At 46.2% G+C, this 17,626-nt stretch overlaps 1 protein-coding gene across 2 annotated transcripts in view; it reads right to left on the reverse strand.

The window, feature by feature from the left end:
* daam2 (dishevelled associated activator of morphogenesis 2) overlaps positions 1-17,626 on the reverse strand; it is a 326,736-nt gene that overhangs the window by 41,225 nt on the left and 267,885 nt on the right. For both annotated transcript variants that reach the window (XM_080192986.1, XM_080192987.1), the window contains one exon: positions 8,498-8,629. In XM_080192986.1, coding sequence (XP_080049112.1) covers positions 8,498-8,629 — 132 coding nt within the window. The remainder of the gene's footprint in view (positions 1-8,497; positions 8,630-17,626) is intronic.

Below are 17,626 nucleotides of genomic sequence, written 5' to 3' on the forward strand. Positions count from 1 at the left end.
GCCCATGTCCCACAAATTAAAAAACGCAGTGTTACATGTAAAGAAAGATGGAATTTGCATGTGCCTTTTTCGGCAATGAAGTGCATTCACATGGAAGATGCTGCTGGAAAGCAGGAAACGCGGCAACCAATTTGCACACAGCAAGATCCCACTCGGCACTGTCAGACAGCCATTAAGAACAGGGAAACTTGAGCCAAATTGGTAAGTTCTGAGGCCCACATACAGCTTCTTCCCTGCTGCCATCAGACTCTTGAATGGACCTCACATTAAGCTGACCTTTCTCGGCACCCTACCTGTGACTGGAACACTACATTCTGCACTCAATCCTTTCCTTCTCTATGAACGGTACATTTTGTCTGCATAGCGCGCAAGAAACAATACTTTTCACTGTACGTTGATACACATGCCAATAATAAATCAAATCAAATCAGATGAAAAAGTCACAAGTTGAAAACAGGGGGTTCAGTTCTGGCAAGGGGAACAGGGAATTGATTTAGGAGAGAAATAAATATTAAAAACTTCAATCTTCAATCTAAAAGGGAGACCAGGAATGTGGATGGCACTGGGGAGAGGGCAGGAGAGTGGCAGGAGCATTGCTTCCCCAGATCTGCTTGCACTGATACCTCAGGCCGAATAGCCTCCCCTGTGTCTTAACCATTCTATGATTCCAAATAAGAATTTTGAAAGTTTAAAGTTTATTTATTAGTCACAAGTCAGCTTGCATGAACTGCAATGAAGTTCATGTGAAAATCCCATGGTCACCACACTCCAGCACCTGTTTGGGTACACTGAGGGAGAATTTAACATGGCCAATACACCTAACCAGCACCTCTTTCCGACTGTGGGAAGAAACCCATGGGGAGAACGTGCAGACTCCTCACAGACAGTGACCCAAGATGGGAATCAAATCCGGGTCCCTGGCACTGTGAGACAGCAGTGTTAACCAATAGGTGTATTAGAAGGGTCTGACACATTCGGAGTTGATGTAAGATTACGTACAGTACTGCCCACACAGAGATGTAAGAAGGCACAGAGGTTAGCACTGCTGTCTCACAGCGCCAGGGATCCGGGTTCAATTCCAGCCTCAGTTCACTGTTTGTGTGGAGTCTGCACATTCTCCCTGTGTCTATGTGGGTTTCCTCCGGGTGCTCTGGTTTCCTCCCACACTCCAAAGATGTACAGGTTAGGTTGATTGGCTGTGCCAAATTGACCCTAGTGTTGGGGGGGATTAGCAGGGAAATATGACAGGGCCTTGGTGGGATTGTGGTCGGTGCAGACACGATGGGCTGAATGGCCTCCTTCTGCACTGTAGGGATTCAATGTTTCTTTCCTCTGAGGAATGTGGTGTTGGTCAGAGAAGTGTTAAGACCCAGGGTGGAGATAGCTCCATTTCTGTACCCTTTACCATATTTCTGTACATAACTATAAGTAATAAATAAAGACCTACTGTTCACACACAGACGACTACAAAGACTTATTTTACAAATATATACTGCAAATTAACATCTTCCCAATAATAGGACTTAAGAGCAGGAGTAGGCCGTTCGAGCCTGCACTGCCATTCTCTAACATCATGGCTGACCTGGCGATGGTCTTAAATCCTTCTTCCTGTGGAATAATGGTAGGAAGGATTATTACTTACGTGGCGAAAAACTGCAGCAGGCGACGGTGCAGAGGGACCTCGGGGTCCTTGTGCATGAGTCGCAAAAACCCAGCCTGCAGGTGCAGCAGGTGGTCAGGAAGGCAAATGGGATGCTGGCCTTCATAGCGAGGGGGATTGAATATAAAAGTAGGGAGGTCTTGCTGCAGCTGTATAGGGCATTGGTGAGGCCGCAGCTAGAGTACTGTGTGCAGTTTTGGGCGCCGTACTTACACAAGGATATTTTGGCCTTGGAGGGAGTGCAGAGGAGGTTTACTAGGCTGATGCCAGAGTTGAGGGGGTTGAGCTATGAGGAGAGGCTGAATAAACTAGGCTTGTACTCGTTAGAGTTTAGAAGAATGAGGGGAGATCTCATTGAGACGTATAAGATGATGAATGGGATGGATAGGATAGAGGTGGAGAGACTCTTCCCGCTCAGAAAGGACAGTAGGACTAGGGGGCACAGCCTCAAGATAAAGGGGGGGCGGTTTAGAACGGAGTTGAGGAAGAACTTCTTCACTCAAAGAGTGGTGAATCTCTGGAATTCTCTGCCCGTTGAAGTGGTGGAGGCTGCCTCGCTAAATATTTTTAAGATGCGGGTTGATGGGTTTTTGATAAGAGAGGGGATTAAGGGTTATGGGGAGAGGGCGGGAAAGTGGAACTGAGCCACGACAGATCAGCCATGATCTTATTGAATGGCGGGGCAGGCTCGAAGGGCTAGATGGCCTACTCCTGCTCCTATTTCTTATGTTCTTATGTTCTGTCTGCCCCCTTAACCTCTGACTCCCTTGTTAGTCAAAAATCTGTCTAACTCTGCCTTGAATACATTCAAGGACCCAGTTTCCTCTGCTTTCTGGAGAAGGGAATTCCACAGACCTTCTGAGAGAAAAAAATTCTCCTCATCTCGGTCTTTAAAAGGAGGCTTCTTACTCTTAAACTGTGCCCTCCCCCAGTTCCAGTCTCCCCATAAGTGAAAACAACTTCCCCTTATCCACCCCATCAATCCCGCCCAGGATCATTTCAACTTCAAGAACAAATAACAGAGAACAGTACAGCACAGGAACAGGCCCTTCGGCCCTCCAAGCCTGTGCTGATCATAATGTCTGCCTAAACTAAAAGTGTACACACTTACGGAGTCCATATCCTTCCATTCCTTTCCTATTCATGTATTTGTCTAGTTGCCCCTTAATTGCCGCGATCATACCTGCTCCCACCACCTTCCCGGGCAGCGCGTTCCAGACATTCACCACCCTCTGTGTAAAAAGACTTGCCCGCGCATCTCCTCTAAACTTTTCCCCACGCACCTTAACCTTAAACCAGATCACCTCTCGTTCTTCTAACCACCATGCCACTGTGTCACGATCTTCTTGAATGGCAAAGCAGGCTCGATGAGCTGAATGGCCTATTCCTGCCCCCAAACACAGGCCTTTCCCCCCCTTACAGTGTAGAAAAGGCCCTTTGATGGGCCGAAGGTACTTTTCTGTACTGCATGACTCTATGACGATGACTTCACCACGTGATGTTTTCCCTGTCCAAGGGTCAGCTCGAAGGGAGGGAGAGCCTTGAAAGCAAAAAAACCACGAGGGGATCTGACACTCGGGAATGTTTTTTGGTTGCTTGGTGAGAATTCACCTCCTGGCCTTTTCTTTCAGGCTTATCAGGCACCCGGCTTCGAGGGCCGGATTGGATTCATCACCTCCATTTCCGCACATTTCTGCGGCTTTTGCAATCGACTAAGGATCGGTGCCGATGGCAACCTGAAGGTAAGGGGGCTGGACGCAGTGGGCCTTAATTTTGAGATCGCCCTCTCTTTGAAGGCCGACACCCATAACCATGCCTCCCTACCCCCACCCCTCTCAGCCCTGCTCCCCCCGACCCTGCCCCCGTGTCTTATGTTCTTACGGTGGCAAACTCAGTCCTGAGGGGAAGCTGGATGACGGCAGTTCACCTTGTGAATTATGGCTCGTGAAGTTGCTGAAAGTAAAGGGGAATTCAATCTCACAGTTAACTGAGGCTCTTTCTGAAGATGAAGCAGTAGGCCGAGCCATATCTGTCTGGAACTGAGCTGCAAGAAAATACATTGTGGGCGGCACGGCAGCACAGTGGTTAGCACTGCTGCTTCACAGCTCCAGGGTCCTGGGTTTGATTCCTGGCTCGGCTCGCTGTCTATGTGGAGTTTGCACATTCTCCTCGTGTCTGCATGGGTTTCCTCCGGGTACTCCAATTTCCTCCCACAATCCAAAGATGTGTGGGTTAGGTTGATTGGCCATGCTAAGAAATTGCTCCTTAGTGACCAGGGATGCGTAGGTTAGAGGGATTAGTAGGTATAATATATAGGGATATGGGGTTGGGGCCTAGGTGGGATTGTGTTTGGTGCAGTCTTGATGGGCCGAAGGGCCTCTTTCTGCACTGCAGGGTTCTACGATTTCTATTAAGAACAGTACACACCACACATATGTAAAAATACACATGTATAAAACATATATCTAGATATATTGTACATCTTTGTGTGCTTTTGTTGATTTGATTTGATTTATTATTGTCACGTATTAACATACAGTGAAAAATATTGTTTCTTGTGTGCCACACAGCCGAAGCATACCGTTCATAGAGAAGGAAAGGAGAGAGTGCAGAACGTGGAGTTACAATCATAGCTAGGGTGTAGAGAAAGATCAACTTAACGCTAGGTAGGTCCACTCAAAATTCATTCGAGTCCATTCTATATATAGAATATATAATCTTCACTGATTTAATAAAATTATCCAGGATTTAGCAACAGAAAGTGAGGCGATCAATGGTGCCTCAGATTGTTCGGGATATAGATCGTGGCAGACTGTGGTAAATTAAGCAGTTTTATGGTCAGGAATATAAACGTGGCACTGAAAGATTTTCTATGGCACAAAGACACTGTCTTACATTCAAGGGCCTGCCACAGTAGGCTCTTTGAGAATAATGAAAAAAAATAAAGGAGGGATCCCAGCACATCTGTTGCAGTCAGACTTTCCATGCGAGCGAGTTAACAGAGGATGTAATTTACTGCCACACACAAGGTTTGTTCCTTGTTTTTAAACATCCCAGCAGCACCGAGTGCCAAATGAATAACAAACGGAAGCTCGACTATGGCATGGAAGAAATGAATTATTCTGACTGCGAACTAAGGCTTTTCCAGGCTGCTGTGTTTTGTGCGGAGCACAGGGAGAGTTATACATTTAAACTCACCGGGTATGGGGTGGGTGTTTAAACCACAGGTTATCCCTCTGCATTTTATTCCGATGCTAGGGTGGCACGGTAGCACAGTGGTTAGCACTGCTGCTTCATAGCTCCGCAGACCAGGGTTCAATTCTAGCCTCGTGCCACTGTCTGTGCGGGGTCTCCCCGTGTCTGGGTGGGTTTCCTCCGGTTTCCTCCCACAGTCCAAAGATGTGTGGGCCAGATGGATTGGCCATGCTAAATTGCCCCTTAGTGTCCGGGGGATTAGCAGGGTAAATATATGGCATTAGAAGGATGTAGCCTGGGTGGGATTGTTGTTGGTGCAGACTTGATGGGCCAAATGACCTCCTTCTGCACAGACTAACCTCCTGGTTAAGGTATGTGAAGTTGCCAAATTCACTCAGCGCAGGTCATTAGGGCAACGTTTTTCTTCATTCATTTGTGGGACATGGGCATCGCTGACTGGCCAGTATTTATTGCCCATCCCTAGATGCCTAGGGCAGCTGAGAGTCAACCACATTGCTGTGGCTCTGGAGTCACATGTAGACCAGACCAGGGCAAGGACGGCAGATTTTCTTCTCTAAAGGACATTAGTGAACCAGATAGGTTTTTCTGACAATCGACAATGGTCATCAGTAGATTCTTAATTCCAAATATTTTTATTAAATTCAAATTCCACCATCTGTCATGGTAGGATTGGAACCCGGTTTTCCAAAATATTAGCAGCGTATCTGGATTAACAGTCTAGCGATAATACCACTAAGCCATCACCTCCCCTTAATCATAGTCCTCTTTAATAACAAGACTCAGCTTCCTGGGCTGCCATTCAATTTCTCCAGCCCAGAAAAGGGACAATTTAGACTTAGGAAACTCATTCTTATTGTACTAAATTGTTCTTGGTGACTTGTAAAATTTAAACCCTTTTTTTATTTACTGACTTTTTTTAACACTTCCTATTTTGTCCTTTTTGAGGCTTTTTGTCTGATATTGTCTTTCCCTCTCCTTCAGACCATAAAACCATAAGAAATTAGTACAGGAGTAGGCCATTCAGCCCCTCAAGCCTGTTCCACCATTCAATAGGATCACTATTGAAATCTTTTCAGATTCCAATTTACCCAATCCTCCTCTTCACTGTTCCTCAGATTTTTTTTTCTCAATCCTTAGATCATAGAATCCATCCAATGCAGAAGGAGGCCACTCGGCCCATTGAGTCTGCACTGACCACAATCCCACCCAGGCCCCCATTTATGTAACCACACTTATCTAACCTGCTAATCCCCATTAATCCCTGCTTAATTTAGCACGGCCAATCCACCTAACCCGCAGATCTTTGGACTGTGGGAAGAAACCAGAGCACCAGGAGGAACTCCACGCAGACAGGGGGAGAACATTCGCACTGCTGCCCTGCAACACCAGGGACCTGGGTTCGATTCCGGCCTCGGGTCACTGTCTGTGTGGCGTTCGCACATTTTCCCCGTGTCTGCGTGGGTTTCCTCCGGTGCTCTGGTTTTCTCCCACAGGACCAAAAATGTGCTGGTTGGGTGCACTGGCCGTGCTAAATTGACCCTCAGTGTACCTGAACAGGTGTCGGAATGCAGCAAGTAGGGAATTTTCACAGTAACTTCATTGCAGTGTTAATGTAAGCCTGCTTGGGACACGAATAAATAAACTTTAAGAAGTATATTCCTTAGATACTTTATAACTGATGAACCAAATACCCTTTTTGGCAATCATAGATTTCTTTTGCGTCCTTAAGTAACCTCACATGTAGCATCTGCTGGAATCTGGATAACACTGATTTTAATTTCTCAGCTTTTGTTTCCAGATTTTAACGGCCTTAATGTGTGGCAAATAAGTGTCACATTCTGACAGGCAGTTGGTGGCTACACAGAACCGATTTGAGTCGGATTTTCCACACGGAACAAGGTGGCCCTGCAAATTTCACAACTCAGCATTCCCGACAGGATCCAAACCAAACTAAACGGAACCAGAGAACACTGGTGGGTCCTTCCAAAGTGTGCACACCACCCAGTTTCTTGGAGCCATCACATTTTGCAAAGAGTGTGCATGGCACGCGCTGCGTGTCACGGTGAGTGCCAGCCCATCTTGCACTGATCTGTTGTTTCTGCGTTTCGCGCCCTAGGTCAACTCGGTGCAGTCCATTTCCAGGACCCCGTCCGCAACAAGATCACGCAACAGCCGTCGGCCAACTGCCCAAGACCCACAGGTGGCTCAGTGTTGGGAGGTTAGCTGTCCGCGTCATTTGCCCGAAAAGAAAAACAGATTAGGCGCGACACTCGCCACTCGTTGTTGTAATCCATCCCGTGCTTAAAGAGAAGGGTCTTTCCTCCAGCCAAGAAACATTGCAAACACACAGTGTAAATCAAAAATATGGCAACCACAATCTCTGCGAGTCTTTTTTTTAAAAATATTTTTAGATTAAAACAGCCTGGTTTGTCAGCCCATAAATATGTGCAAAGCGCAGTGGGTGGCTAACCTACAAATTGCACTCGCTTTATGCATTTTTTAATCTAAACATATGGTAGCGTTTTATTTACTTTGTGGGGAGAGGAATGGTTGACTATATTCAGTCTTTGCCGGCTGCTTTTCTTTACGCTTAGGGGGTATCCTCCTCTCTCTCCTTCCAGATCCAATATAAAACTTCATACAAGCCCCTGCTAACATTTAACAAGGTCTGCTGGAATGTTTTTAAGAGACACGCCCTCGAGGTAAAAAGGGACTCAAACCGTTCAGATTCAGGCCACTGTAATTAAGAGTCTTCCAAACAAGCCCTGGAACGGGTAACAATGCCACTCACTTTGTTGTCCCAATGCCTATATTCTTATTGGGGAGGCAACTCTCTGGCTTTCAGAGGAGGGGACCAAAATAAAATAATCATTGGTTGTTCCAAAGACTCCTTTTTCAAAGTTTATTCTTTCACCGGATGTGGGCGTTGCTGGTGGGGCCAAAATTCATTGTCCATCCCTAATTGCTCTTGAATTGAGTGCCTTGCTCGGCTATTTCAGAGTCAACCACGTTGCTGTGGATCTGGAGTCACAAGTAGACCAGAAAAGATTTACTGGGACGCTACCGGGACTTGATGGTCTGAGTTATAAGGAGAGGCTGGATAGACTGGGAACTTTTTCCCTGGAATGTAGGAGGCTGAGGGGTGATTTATAGAGGTCTACAAAATAATGAGGGACACAGATCAGTCAGATCGTCAATATCTTTTCCCAAAAGGAGGGGAGTCTAAAACTAGAGGCATTGAGGAGAGGAGAGATACAAAAGTGTCCAGAGGGGCAGTTTTTTCACTCAAAGGTGGTGAGTGTCTGGAACAAGCTGCCAGAGGAATAGTAGTAGAGGTGGGTACAATTTTGTCTTTTAAAAAGCATTTAGACAGTTCCGTGGATAACATGGGTACAGAGGGATATGGGCCAAATGTGGGCAATTGGGACTAGTTTAGTGGTAAAAACTGGGCAGTGTGGACAAGTTGGGTCGAAGGGCCTGTTTGTGACTCTAAGTGTGCTCCATGAGTGAAATAAAGGTGATCAAAGAGAACTTGAAAGGGAATATTTGACCTCTCACTCACCAGGGGGTAATAAACAAAAAACAGGAGGCTCGCATTCATTGTCCACTCTGCTGTCATACCTTATCCTTAGCTTCGGCTAACAGGTCCTCCATCTCTGAAAAACTGAAGCTAGCCACTGTAATAAAGTCACTCATGACTGGAACAAACTTGTCCTCGTAGGTTCGTGTTCGGCGTTTCTGGTATTCCAGCTCCTGGGGGGAGGGACAGAGAGAACAAAACAAAACAGTCAACACTTAGAAATAACACGGGGAACGAATTATCAGTGCACAAGTAGACTCTTCCCTCTCCGCTGATGCAGGGGTCTCTCCCTCAAATGAAGGAGACAGTCATTGACTTCAGGAAGCGTAGTGGAGGACATGTCCCTGTCTACATCAACAGTGATGTAGCCAGGTGGGTGGCACGATGGTTAGCACTGCTGTTTCACAGCTCCAGGGTCCTGGGTTCGATTCCCGGCTCGGGTCACTGTCTGCCCACAGACCAAAGATGTGCAAGTCAGGTTGATTGGCCATGCTAAGAAATTGCCCCTTAGTGTCCAGGGATGCGTAGGTTAGAGGGATTAGTGGACATCATCTGTAGGGATATGGGGGTAGGGCTTGGGTGGGATTGTATTCGGTGCAGACCCGATGGGCTGAAGGGCCTCTTTCAGCACTGTAGGGTTCTATGATGAAGTGGAAATGGTCGAGAGCTTCCAGGTGTGCAGGTCACCAACAACCTGTCATGGTCCCTCCGTGCTGACGCTACAATTAAGAAAGCCCACCAATGCCTCTACTTTCTCAGGAAGCTAAGGAAATGTCCACTGCAACCCTCACCAATTTTTACAGATGCACCATAGAAAGCAACCTTTCTGGTTGTATCACAATTTGGTATGGCTCCTGCTCTGCCCAAGACTGCAGAGAACTACAAAGGGTTGTGAACACAACCTAGTCCATCACTCAAACTAGCCTCCCGTCCATTGACTCAGTCCACACTTCCTGCTGCCTCAGCAAAGCAGCCAGCATAATTAATAAACCCACACACCTCTCTTCCACATTCTTCCTTTGAGAAAAAGATACAAAAGTCACATACCAACCAACTCAAGAACAGCTTCTTCCCTGCTGCCATCAGACTTTAGAATGGAACTATCTCATATTAAATTGCACTTTCTCCACACCCTAGCTGTGACTATAACACTACATTCTACACATTCTTGTTTCCTTCTCTATGAACGGTACGCTTTGTCTGTATAGTGCGCAAGAAACTGTACTCTCCACTGGGTACCAATACATGTGACAGTAATAAATCAAATCAAATCAAAGTGACTGTAATGCTATATTCTGCACTCTTTCCTTCCCCTCTATGTATTCTATGAATGGTATGCTTTGACTGTATAGCGCGCAAAAAACAATACTTTTCACTTTATACTAATACATGTGACAATAATAAATCAAATCGAGTCTTGCCAACAGAAGTCCTGTTAAATCCTCCTTAGAACGGAGTTGAGGAGGAACTTCTTCACTCAAAGGGTGGTGAATCTCTGGAATTCTCTGCCCGTTGAAGTGGTGGAGGCTACCTCGCTGAATACATTTAAGTCACGGGTAGATAGGTTTCTGATAGACAGGGGAATTAAGGGTTATGGGGAGAAAGCGGGAAAGTGGAACTGAGCCACTTCAGATCAGTCATGATCTTATTGAATGGCGGGGCGGGCTCGAAGGGCTAGATGGCCTACTCCTGCTCCTATTTCTTATGTTCTTAAATAATTAATAGTACCTCGTTAAAGATGACAGGAGGGATTTTATGGCCTCGCTCATCCCGAAAACATAAAGTCCTTGCCCAGGATCAGCGGACCTTTCCATGGTCCGGCCCCTCATCCACTCCGATTCCCATGGTGGGTGGGGCAGTAAAATTCCAGCTGGTATCTCACCACGGCCATTATAAAGCAGTCTCTTAACAGAGTTGTCTCAGGCAGCACCTTTGTTCCGGACGCTCACTGTCAAGGCCTCTGTTGAAGGACGGATTGATCCCCCAGGATCCGGGCTCTGCCTGGGCTTCACCGTACTCATTCCCTAAATTAAATCAGGATGAGCAGGGAGGCGACGGCATCCGGGGCCAATCGGAATCTGCTGCCTGTCAGGCCTTTATCAGACCCTGCGATCAGCACAGTAAAGTCTGCACAGGCCTGCTCGAATGTGCCTACGGCCACATCCTGTGTGCCACTGGCCCAGCTGCTCTGGGCTGATGGATTCGTAATATAATTAGAGTTTATTAGTACTTCGAGGCACGTGCTGTCCCCCAACCCCACCCCCCTCCCGGCCTGCCTGATCACACACTCCGATGTGGAGAGGAAGCAGAGCGTCAGGCTGGCTGAGGGATGTCTCGAACCGGTTGTCAGCTACGTGAGAAGCTGAACTGCCTCGATCTCCAGGGACAGCAGGGGTTAGCTCAGGCTCACCCTCCGGTCACCTTTCAGCACAAGGTGCACCCGGGTTTTAATCTCTACACAGAATATCACACAGGTCTAAACTGAATTTCAGTCTAATGCGGAAGTTTGTGAAAAAGTGTTGCCGTAATATGCTTGAATTTGATAATTGGGAAGGAAGCCAAGGGGACTATCAATTAGAATGTAGCTCAGTACAGCACAGTAACAGGCCCTTTGGTCCATGATGTTGTGCCCATCATGACACCAGATTAAACTAATCCCTTCCGCCTCCCCTTGGTCCAAATCCCTCTAATCCTTGCATGTTCATGTGCTTATCTAAAAGTCCCTTAAACGCCCCTACCGTATCTGTCTCCACCACCACTCCAGGTGGCCTGTTGCAGACACCTACCAATCTCTGCGTAAAAATCGTACAGCATCTCTCTCTCTCTGTGAGAATGAGGACTCTCTGCCCATTTATCTTCATCCTTTGAAGGAGATATCCAATCATTCCCACAGCTCTGCTCTTTCCCTGTGGCTAAGCAATCATTTTGTTTTCAAATAAGCATTTGTAGGGCAGGACAGTCGCACAGTGGTTAGAACTGCTGCCTCACAGTGCCAGGGACATGGGTTCAATTCTCGGCTTGGGTCACTGTCTATGCGTGGAGACTGCACATTCTCCCCGTGTCTGCGTGGGTTTCCTCCCACAGTCCAAAAGATGTGCAGGTTAGGTGCATTGGCCGTGCTAAGTTCTCCCTCAGTGTACCCGAACAGGTGCCGGAGTGTGGCGACTAGGGGATTTCCACAGTAACTTCATTGCAGTGTTAGTGTAAGCCTATTTGTGACTAATAAGTAAGTAAGTAAATAGATAGCTCATCCAAGGTGAACTAGCACAATTGTTGCTTTACAAAGGAGAGGGGGCTGACCAGGAGAGGAGGAAGAGTTTGGGGGAAAGAGATGAAACAATGGTTAAATATCATGGGAAAGCATAAATGAAGGTGGACAGGTTTAGAAAGGGAAATCCCAAGTGAAGAACCAGGGGACCAAGATTTCAGCTAAATAGCAAAAGAACCAAAGAGGGAAAACTCTTTTTAACAATGCGAGTGGTTATGATCTGAAATGCAGTGACTGATTCAGTCATTGCTTTTAAAAGGGAATTAAATATTTAACAACTCTTATCACAACATGAAGATAAAAGTTGTGAATGGCCATGGGGATGAATTAGCTCAGCAACCGTTGCAGAGAGATGGCATTGATTTGATGGGCCAATTGGCAGCGACCATTCTATACTTCTCAGCAAGTGCAGTAATCATCGGCATGTATGAAGTCTCTCTGGAAGTGATAATACTGTACTTGTGTCATGTTTCTTAGGAAGGGACGGTTTTATACGTAGCTCTGATTACAGTACTGATTGTTGGCAACTGGCAGCCCGTGACCTATTAAATGCCTTTGAAACCTCGTGGGATGTTGATAACTCTTGAAAAATCAGATCATCATTCCATGGAAGAGTGTATCAAGGACTCCAAGATATTATGCAGAAAGGTTGAAAAAATCAAGTTATGGATTCCTGGATTAATGTTAATATTTCAATTACTAGATTGTGTGAAGGTATCTCATATGAACAGGCGACTGGTTCTAACTGCTGCTCAATTCTCAGAGAAGGAAACTATTGGGTTATATGTCAGCTATTAAAAAAATGTGATGGAAACAGTCATTTGTTCAGTCTTGGAACAAGTGAGGCAGTCTGCTATGACTAAAAGAACAGAACATTAGATAATTTCTAGGGCGGTCGATTGGCGTGCCGAGCCGGTAAGATCAGGTGAGGCAAAAGACCAGAAAGGAGGCAAGGCTGATTTAAACATTAATTTTCTAATTTTAACATTATTACTGAACCCAGGAAGCAATTGTCCAGGCTCACTTGTCTTAATGACCTCGCCAGTGGAGGTTCTCACCAGCGAGGATCACATATGGTCCCACCAATGGGGACATGACGTGATGGCCTCATCACAGGGACAGAAAGATCATGTAGCTTCCTGGATGGAGCCTGGCACTGTCAGCCTGGAACATTAACAATGCCAGCTTGACACCTTGACAGTGTCCACCAGGCAGTGCCAAGGAGGCAGGGCCATGACAGGGAGGCAGGGTGTGTACTCTGCATCGGAGATTGGCCAGGGGCGGGGATCATGGCCAAGATTCGACTATCAACCGGGTGGGAAGGAAATCAGGGCCAGCTATCAACAGGGTGAAATGGCAATAGGGGGGTAGCAATCAGGGCCAGAGATTGGGGTGTGGGGGGAAGTGGAAGCAATGTCCAGGGGATTGTGAGCAGTGCCAAGCACACTTATATACAGTGCACAGAGTAATCAGAGCAAATGCGTAATAGTGTCCCTCCAGCTCAACAGCCAGCTTTCCAATGGGAATAGACTCCACCTGACTGGCAAGAATCAAATTTTGCCTCGTTTTGTATCTAAGTGCCATTCAATTGCATCTGGGAACTCACCCAAAAAATAGGCACAATTCTTTCTCATTTTCATGCTCATTCGATACTTAGAATTTTTTTTAGAAAGGTCGCCTCCAAGGCCTTGTAATATTCCAAATACCAAACAACAAATCACAAAACGATCAAATAATTGTGATGAAAGCACATAAAACAAAGTTAGTTGTATCAGCAGAAGATTTCTGATAGACAGGGGAATTAAGGGTTATGGGGAGAAAGCGGGAAAGTGGAACTGATCCACTTCAGATCTGCCATAATCTTACTGGATGGCGGGGCAAGCTCGAAGGGCTAGATGGCCTACTTGTGCTCCTATTTCTTATGTGTGTTGATAATGCAGAAGATTACTTGCTCTTAGTTATTGGGGATTTGTTTTAATCTGAGTTAATGCAGTTTTGTTATTTGTTGGGTTGTCCCCTGGGGTTTCAGAGTAGGGTTTAGTTTGGTTGATTGACTGGAAGGGGAAGTCATGTGAATGGGCAGGGCCCATCTTAGACAGAAAAGCAGGCCGTTGCTGTTTAGAAGCAGCAGCTCTTTCTCTCCTGCTGGGACCAGCTAGAAAATAAGGATCTCTCTCTCTCTCTGTGAGGACAGGTCTCTCTCTGGAGGCTACTTTCTGACTCTCATGGAATCCATGCAGATTTTCTGCAGAGCAATCCCATCAGTCCCATTTCCCTGCTCTGTCCCTATAGCCGTGTAAGTTTGTTCCCCCAAGTTGACCATCCAACCTCCTTTTGAAAACATTCATAGAATCATAGAATCCCTACAATGCAGAATGAGACCATTTGGCCCATTGAGCCTGCACTGACCACAATCCCACCCAGGCCCTATTCTTGCAACCCCATACGTTTACCTTGCTAATCCCTTGACACTAGGGTCAATTTAGCATGGCCAATCAACCGAAACCGCACATCTTTGGGCTGTGGGAGCATTCGGAGGAAACCCACTCAGGCACAGAGAGAATGTGCAAACTCCACACAGACAGTGACCCAAGCTGGGAATTGAACCCAGGTCCCTGGTGCTGTGAGGCAACAGTGTTAATCCTTGCATCACTGTGTTGGAACCATTCTGGCAAATGTCCTCCGGAGGCTGTTATCTGACAGTTAGAAGAAAGGTGTCTCTCTGTATCTCTGTGCAGAGGAGCTAAGAGGCTGGAGAACTAACAACCCAGGTAAGTCTGTGTGTATTTTGCTAACAGATTCTGAAGAAGAGTTTACATTTATGGGGAATATTGCTTAAATTGGAACTGATAGAAATCACTAGCAGTCAAAAATTATACCTTGTAATGGTATAGTTGGTAAACATTATGCTAATTCTTTTTGTTATAGTTAAACACGGTTGTTAAATAAAGTTTGCTTTGATAAAAACTTCCTAGTGGGTCAATAGAATCACACATGGAGTGAAACACCTTACCATCACACTAATATCAAATTCAAAGGTAGGGGAGTCTAAAACTAGAGGCCATAGGTTTAAGATGAGAGGGGAGAGATACAAAAGGACCCAGAAGGGCGATTTTTTTCACACAGAAGGTGTTGAGTGTCTGGAACAAACTGCTAGAAATCGTAGTAGAGGCAGGTACAATTCTGTCTTTTAAAAAGCATTTAGACAGTTACATGGGTAAGATGGGTATAGAGGGATATGAAATAAACACAGGCAATTGGGATTAGCTTGGTGGTCTAAAAAAATGGGCAGCATGGACAAGTTAGACCAAAAGGCCTGTTTCCATGCTGTAAACCTCTATGACTCGATAAAAACAGTTGGGGTCCAGGTGAACTTCATAGCAAACCAAGCCTCTTAAAGTGTGGTGACCAGAACTGGACACAATGCTTTGGTTGTGGTCAAGCAGACAAGGGAGAGGGTGAAATGCAGAAGGGGCCAGAGGATGGCCAGATCTATTCATACTGACCAGACAATGATGTATTGATTACATCTTCACAGTGATATGTGGGGAAGCTGTTTTCAGTTCAAACACTGGCAACTGAAGAAGGCAGCGCTCCACACACAATGGTCAGACTCACGCACAGAGTGCTGCACTCCGGTCTTTCACTGCCAACGGAACTCTGAACCACTGGCTGAAGGAGGTAGTGCCACACCAGCTGGCAAATCTTGTTTCAATTCAAAAAGCTTACCCTCTCTGGGATAGCTGGGCAGTGGTAGTGGATGGTGCCAGTAAGTTCGAGAGGGGCACTTGGCAAAAACAAAAGACTGGAGATGTTGTCTATTTTTATGGCAGGCAGATGCAGAGTTAAGGGCTGTCAGGGGGGTTAAGGTGGACAAGTTGAGCTGGGTATGGATAGTTAATGTTGGTAGTGCCGATGGTGTAGGAACTCAAAGAATAAAGAACAAAGAACAATACAGTACAGAACAGGCCCTTCAGCCCTCCAAGCCTGCGCCAATCATGATGCCTGCCTGAACTAAAACCATATGCACTTGCGGAGTTCGTATCCTTCTATTCCTATGTATTTGTCTAGATGCCCCTTAAATGCCACTAACACATCTGCTCCGACCCCCTCCAGGGCAGTGCGTTCCAGACATTCATCATCTTCTGTGTAAAAAACATGCCTCACACATCTCGTCCAACTTTTCCCCGCGCACCTTAAACCTACGTCCCCTAGTCCTTGACTTTTCTACCCTAAGAAAGAACATCTGATTATCCGCGCTGTCCATGCCTCTCATAATCTTGTAAAAGATCTTGTCACTCAGGGGCCTGCAGCCAAGATTTCAGCAATTGGGGAGCCAGGTTCGAATCCTGCCATGGCAGATGGTGGCATTTGATTTAAATTTTAAAAATCTGAAATTAAGAGTTACTGATGACCACAAAGCCATTGTCAGAAAAACCCATCTAGTTTACTAATGTCCTTTGGGGAAGGAAATCTGCTGTCCTTACCTGATCTGGCCTATCTATCCAGAGCCATAGCAAAGTGGTTGACTCTCAGTTGCCCTCCAAGGGCAATTAGGGATGGGCAATAAATGCTGGCCAGCCAGTGATGCCCATGTCCAATGAATGAATAAAAAAAAGTCCTTTGAAATGCATAGGTCATTGGTAAAGGGTTAGAGTTAAAGCTTAAGTTTAAAGTCACTTCTATCATGTCCACCAAACCCCCCCCCCATAAAAGACAAACAAGTCATCGAGGTCAACAGCAATTGGATTGGATCGTACACATTCTTCTCCCTCACATTTTGATAAACCCTCTTCACTAACACTGATAGGACATCAGGCATGTAAACAGGACACATTCCACACTGCTGACTGCCAAAGCAGACGCTTAAAGCTCTCTGGTTTTAGACACAAGCCAAATAAATAGAATTCAACTGCATACGAATTCAATCAGCTGTCACTTCCCCCCCCACCACCGCGGTTTGAGAAGCACGCGGGTTTTTCTGTTGCCGTAATTTATTTCCTTAAAAAGTCCTCTGCACACTGTCCCCTCGATAAGAAAACGATGAAGATTTTCTCGTAGATAGTACACAAGTTCAGAGAGCACTCGAGACTGGGATTCGGTCCAAGGCCCTCTGAACTCAAGCTAAAGGCTGTATTTTGATGTGCTGCCGCATTGTTGACTCGAATACTATTCGTAAAGGAGAGAAGACATCTTGCTACAACAGCAAACAATTACACATTTCCATAGTGCTCCTCACACATGTTCGGAGATACCTCACAGTGCATTGGGTTCAGCTGAATAAGCTAGGGACAAGAACAGAAGGGGAGGGTAAACTAGAGAGGTTGTGGGAGTAGGGTTAGGGATTGGAGTAGGTTTCTGTAGCTTAGTGGGAAGGTGGCAGAATTAGAGGGAATTAGGGAGACTGTTCCCACATGCAGGAGGGGAGGCTGAACAACTAACCATACAGAACAAAGAACAGTGCAGCACAGAAACAGGCCCTTTGGCCCTCCAAGCCTATGCCGATCGCCCTATCCAGACCAACCGCTTCTGTCGCTCTATTCCCTGTCTATGTTCATGTGACTATTCAAATAATTCTTCCAATGCACCTGCCTCAACCACCTCACTCGGAGGATCCCTCCGAGAGGAACATTCATTGCGTGTGGGGTCCCAAAAGCAGGAGGAAGTTGCTTTTCGGCAGGGAGGCAGCAGGAAGAGATCACTCAGACAGAGAGGACTGGAACCTGGAATGCAGGGGGTGAGGACTCTGTCATTGCCCGATTATAAGCAGCAAGATAATGGACTTTGGACAGGATGGCGTACTCAAGGGGACCATGGACTGGTAGATCCCTGATGTATTGTAACCGAAGGAAAGTTAAGACAGGGGACACAAATTGTCCACCCTGGCAGTGCTGTGGCCTAG

Source organism: Carcharhinus amblyrhynchos, chromosome 7, assembly GCF_965287045.1.
Source record: "Carcharhinus amblyrhynchos chromosome 7, sCarAmb.v2.hapA, whole genome shotgun sequence".
Classification (NCBI taxonomy): domain Eukaryota; kingdom Metazoa; phylum Chordata; class Chondrichthyes; order Carcharhiniformes; family Carcharhinidae; genus Carcharhinus; species Carcharhinus amblyrhynchos.